Source organism: Sander lucioperca, chromosome 9 (assembly GCF_008315115.2).
Source record: "Sander lucioperca isolate FBNREF2018 chromosome 9, SLUC_FBN_1.2, whole genome shotgun sequence".
Lineage (NCBI taxonomy): Eukaryota > Metazoa > Chordata > Actinopteri > Perciformes > Percidae > Sander > Sander lucioperca.
The window spans coordinates 18,192,117-18,198,116 of record NC_050181.1 but is presented as its reverse complement, the minus strand read 5'-3'; the positions used below and the strand labels follow the sequence as shown (position 1 = coordinate 18,198,116).

At 40.8% G+C, this 6,000-nt stretch overlaps 1 protein-coding gene across 14 annotated transcripts in view; it reads left to right on the top strand.

Moving 5' to 3' along the window:
* The window catches only part of pard3ab (par-3 family cell polarity regulator alpha, b), a 354,566-nt gene that overhangs the window by 196,917 nt on the left and 151,649 nt on the right, over positions 1-6,000 (top strand). For all 14 annotated transcript variants that reach the window (XR_004898393.1, XM_036005563.1, XM_036005564.1 and 11 more), the window contains 2 exons: positions 2,491-2,630; positions 4,953-5,081. Coding sequence is in view for 13 of the 14 variants with exons in the window: in XM_036005563.1 (XP_035861456.1) it covers positions 2,491-2,630; positions 4,953-5,081 (269 nt within the window). In the remaining variant the exon portion in view is untranslated. The remainder of the gene's footprint in view (positions 1-2,490; positions 2,631-4,952; positions 5,082-6,000) is intronic.

Genomic DNA, 6,000 nt, shown 5'->3' with positions numbered 1-6,000 from the left:
CTGACATGTATGTAAAGGTAAACATTGCTGTTGTAAATGCAGGTATCAGTGTTTCACCCATGAAATTAGTAGCAAGCGTTTGTGCAGGTATTTTTTTTTTTTTTTCCAACATAGTGACACGCTACTGATTAATGAAACAAAGTGAACGTATGATGTAATCCAGCGGTTCCCAACCGTTTTGGTCTGAGGTACACACACAGCCCTGACAGATGAACTCACATACTGTGCCTCTTCATCAATTCCCAATGTACTGTATGGTAGGCCTGCACGATTTGGGGAAAAATATGAATCACGATTTTTTAGCTTAGAATTGATATCACGATTCTCTGCCACAATTTTTTTCAGTGTAATGTTTATTGCACACATGAACCATGACAAAACAAAACCAATTGGCAGTACCAAACATAGATTTTTTTGGCACCTATAGCACATTGTGCATCACCACAAGCCTGTAAACACAGAGGCTTCACTGAATACAGGAAATAAAGTACATACTGGCCATGTAGTACAGTAGGCTACCAGAAATAGTGATAATATAACACATTGAACTAAATCTGGCCCTGATACGGGCTCTGTCTGAGCTCCTTGAACATGTCTTTACATAATTAAAACATGTTCATGTCAAATACTTTCAATAAATTAATTGAAGGAGAAAAAAAATAAATAAATTCAAAGTCATTTAAAAATTAAATTGTGAACAGGGGTGAATCAAGATCATGATTTTATAACAATTTATCGTGCAGGCCTACTGAATGGTCTAAATGTGTAACACTTATCATTGTATAAAAGTGGATATTGTTTATTTTTTCATACAACTGAAGGGTCCATATTTAGGTTGGTTTGGTCAGCAATCAAAGTACAACTTGTGAAGCCAAATGTTTCAACCATTTATCCATTAGTTTTAGCTATTTTTTTACTTGCATTTATCCAGTACTTTGGCTATTTATTTCTATCATTTATCCATTACTTTTAACTTCCTGTTCAAACTTCTCTTATTTTCACTTTCACTTTAACATAACTGCAACATGAAGTGTTCAGGTGAAACAATATTTGAATCGAATCACAATTTCCATTTTTTGAAATAAGTTGAGCTAGTCTACTAGGGCTGGGTATCGTTTAAAAAATGATGGTACTGGTACACGTACCGGGACTTTGATAGCGGTTTCTAAACAATACTTTTTATACCAATTTTATAAAAAAAATAAAAATAATTACATTAGACATTACGGCACAAATCTTTGTGCGTATTTTCCAGCTCCTACTACATGAGCCGTCTCTATGGTAACGTAGAGTTTTTCCTGCGTGTCTCTACGACGAGTAACGTTAGACAGCCAATCACAGACATTATTAGATCTTAGTAGAAGCATGCTGCATGCTAGTTGGCTCACTGACTCTGATGAGATTTGCTCTTTAGGGATTGAAATTGGGTATTGAATTACGAGGCATTTCTCTATACTTTAGAGGCAATTCTGTCGGTGCCTAAAAACTTTTGAATTCGGTACCCGACCCTATAGTATACAATCTTTCCATGTTCCCCCTGGCAACAGCAGAAGTACCCCCTGGGGTACACATACCCCGGGTTGGGAATCACTGGTCTACTTGATCATAAGCAGCTGAATATGAACATATCCGCGGTAGGTTGAGCTACAGGGCTGCAGAGGGAACAGAGGAGCTTCAGCATGGGCCTGAAGACTAGAGCCTGGATCGGGCCGAATTTTTCCGTCTGAACTCGGGCCGAGCCCGACAGAGCCGTGACCGAACCCGGCCCGAGCCCGTCAGGCATTATGATATTTATGTCCGAGCCCGACCCGAGCCCGACACAGTTAAAATCTTGTTTTTTTTCTCATACTAATGACACATGTACGTTTGTTTGTGTGGAAAGTTTTTATTAAGCAACTATAGGAAGGCATTCGGAAATGTCAACAGATGAGCGCATCAGCGCACACGGGGCAACAAGCGCACGTTAATAAGCTGTTTAATTTAAAATGTTCAATGTGTTAACCTTTCCTGATTGCTTTGTTTCCGACCGTGATCAGAAAACCAGGGGAGACTGGTTACCTCCAGGGCCGATGTTATATAACGTCGGGGTTAAAATCCCGTTTCTGGTGAGCAGATGAATGAACTTGGTTTTCAGTCTGGGGTTGATCTCGGACACCACACACACTGTGTACAAAACTTCAACTTATTCCACCAACTCTGCTCAGTCGCATCTACACGTCTGCTTCCTCTTTCTCTATCTCTCTTCTGCCCACTTTACACACACACTGAGCTCTATTAAAGGAGCCGCAGCACCATTTTACAACAAATGCCTTAGTAACGCTGATGTGACCGAGCCCAAACCGAACCCGACCATCATTTCTAAATATCTGTCCGAACCTGGCCCGGCCCGTCGGGTACCGTCGGGACCCGTCGGGCTCGGGTATCCATGCCTTACTGAAGACAAACGCAGATTCCATCAATAACCTCCTCTCCTCCCCTCTCCTCCCACAGGTCCCGAGGGACTCGGCTTCAGTATAACGTCCCGGGACGTTCCCATCGGCGGCTCGGCGCCCATCTACGTCAAGAACATTTTGCCTCGGGGAGCTGCCATCCAAGATGGCCGCCTCAAGGCAGGAGACAGATTGCTGGAGGTGAGAAAGAAAGTGAAAGTTGGATATTCTTTGTTAGGAATAACCCCCTTGAGATGTAGCATCCTGTTTTTGAGGGGGGTCCCTAGCGACATAGATATACAGCGCGATCACAGTTAGACGCAACGGTTAACAAAACAACATCAACAAACAAAGACAGAGACAAAGAAGAAGAAAAGCATCAGGGTCAGGCAGTCATAATTAAGTTTGAGGCAGAGCCACAATTAAATTGGATGGGCAATAAATCAATATTGTATCTATCGTGATATGAGACTAGATATTGTCTTAGATTTTGGAAATCGTAATATGACACGTGTTGTCTTTCCCTGCACTGTAAAACTTTTCACTGTAAATTGATATATTAATAATTAATATACAGGCAGCAGCTTCGCCAGTAAACTGTTTATTTACAGTAAGCATACTGTTTTTAAAGTTTAAGGTATTTTAAGGTAATTCCCGCCCTTTTAGTTATTTTCCCAAGATGCATTGGTATTAACAGTAAAGACCTGTAATCTGTAACATTCACAGATAGTGCTGTGATGGACTCATTTAGTGTAATCTGCGGTGATGATTGGTTGTTGGATGGAACACCACGACAATAAATGATGTGTCACAGTGTTACGACCCCACACGCGTTGTGTAACTAAAAACAAATGGAGCGTCCTGGAATGAAATCAGAGAAGATATTTTCACTCTATCTTGTGCAGCGAGCTGGAATAGGTTTTGAAGATGTGATATCTCACATTATAAACCGTCTGGTCTGCATAGCGAATTACACTGCAACACTGAGTCTATGGGGTTATTGCACACGCTTAAATCCTTTCGTTTCTCATTTTAAAGCTATAGTGCGTAGTTTCTGTCTCCCCCATTCATGTCTCCCCGTCCACATGATACAAGCCTTCCGTGATCGTGCACCCCCCCACCCCTCCTCCACACAGTTACTAGTAGTCAAGGAGGACATGGAGGATTAAAAAAACATGATGGACTCTTCAGAAGAGGTCATTGTCTTCACTCGAGTTTCTGTGCGGGAAAGTTACCAGACGCCACAGTCTTCTGAACATAGTCACACTGAGAAATCCAGAGAGAGTGGTGTGGAGCTGAGAGTTATAGCTTTGTAGCAACTCATTTGGCAATGGCTTGAATGTAACGGACGTTCATTAATATCAAAAAGTTACGCACTAAAGCTTTAAACTTATTTCTCTCCAGCGATGGAATGACTGGTTGATCACTGTATGGAACTGTAACTTTGTTCTAAACCTGGGGGATTGTGAGCTTTTTCTCTGTTTTAAAACATTATATATAAGCAATTTGAATATTTCACCTCAGGCTAAGAAATTAATCCATGCAGCCCATTATGAAGTGAACCCAGTCACTGCTTTTTTTTCATTAAGTTGCCTTATCTCACAATGTACTTTGATTATTCACTATACATCTACTTGAGCTCTCTGCTGACAGGATGCACGGTTTCTCTTTATTTCCTGTATTTAACTTAATAATTGGAAATAGTTTGTTTCTAGGGTTATAGATGGGATGAGATACAGGCCTGTGTGTTCCTAATGGTTCATAATGATACAATCTTAAGAGGCTGCAGGCAAAACTTGTTTCCTGTTTGTTTCTTTTTTTTGTGGATGTTTTGAGAATCTCTTTATTCTGATAAAAACAGAAATACATAATTATCAAAAACTACTTTAAAAATGAAAGAACATCAGTGTATCGCAGCGAGGAGATATAATGACACGTTGATCTCAGTGTTCTCACTAGAGCTGGAACAATTCCAAATGTTGCTGTACAATAAATTGTCCATAAATATTTGCGATTAACAATATATTTGTCTCTTGAAGTCGAATTTCAAAATATTTATTTATTACTTTTTTAAAACATATTAAAGTTTTGAATGAATCCCAGGGTACATCTTTTGGTTCTATCCCTGTCATGTGACCCAGATAATGTAATAACACAGGTACACAGCCTATGAAGTAAACCACGCCTCTTTATTATCATAAAAACATATTTTCTAACTGTATCCCTCCCCTTGTCATCTTTGTTGTTATGAGTGTATACAGGGTCAAGTGTCAACAACTAACAATTGAAATAATAATATATAGTCTGACAAATAATCACTTATATAATTACAATTTGGCATATCTAAACAAAATCAACAATTACCAGTCATACGCCTTAAGACCTTAGCTAATGTTGGCACTTCATTGCGGTTAAACAAAGAAACCTCGATTATGTAAAAAATTGACAATTAGACAATTATGTCATAATTGTTCCAGGCCTAATTGAGTTGCTGTGTGTTTCCTGACTGTGGCTGGTGTTCAGGTGAATGGAGTGGACCTGAACGGGCGCACCCAAGAGGAGGTGGTGTCTCTGCTCCGGGCCACGCCCATGGGCGGTGCCGTGGGGCTGCTGGTTCTACGCCAGGAGGACACTTTCCTCCCCCGAGACGCGGTACGTTGTTCGTTCTCCACCTCCCTCAGAACATCCCTTCAACTCTCCATCCTGTCAGCATTACGCTTCTCACATCATGACGTCATGCATGGATAAGTATCGATCAGGGCTGCACAATATATCAACTGCCGCAATAAAACACATCGCAAAAGGCTGCGACATATCGCGAAAGAAACTTAGAGATTTGTTGTGTTAAAAGAAAATATCAGTAGAAAACTGCACTTTAAATTATAACGGTCGTTCTTTTTTTAGTGGTGCCTTTAATATTCAATTCAATGTTAAATTTGTTCAATAAAAGAATGCTGGAAATTATTTCCTTTCATTAGTTTTAAATTCAACAAGCAGTTTGTTGTATTTCAGCAGAACACTGAAAGCAGCAGAACTGAGTACACTTTAATATCTGTTTATTTATCACACGTAATATCGATATTCAACAACGTTATTGCATACTTTCCTAATATTGTGCAGCCCTAGTACAGACTGTGGGTGTGTGCTCATACATTTTTTTTACATTTTTTTTTTGTTGCTGTCACGAGTGTCGTTAATCCCCACAGTGAGTGCCGCGTTGTCTCCTCATTCCGCAGCTAACACAACACGCTAGCCGGGCATGCAGATTGATTGTCCCGCTCCGCCGCTGCACTCCTCTCTATTACCGCGCTGCGTCTAGCCTCAGAGGAAACCTGTAGCGCTCAATCTTTTCTCTGTATCTCCTTTCACCCTCTTCTTTCCTCTCGCTTTCACTCCATCTCTGTCTGTCTTTATCTGTCACCCTCCCCTCCCATTCTCATTCGCCAGTTCCCTTTCTCCCTCTGGCTTTATTAGCCTACCTTCTCCCCTGTCTGCGTTTCCATCTCGCTCGCTAGTGTTTTGCCTCCCGAGCTGATTTACTAGATTGATGGATGTGGGGATGGACGGACAG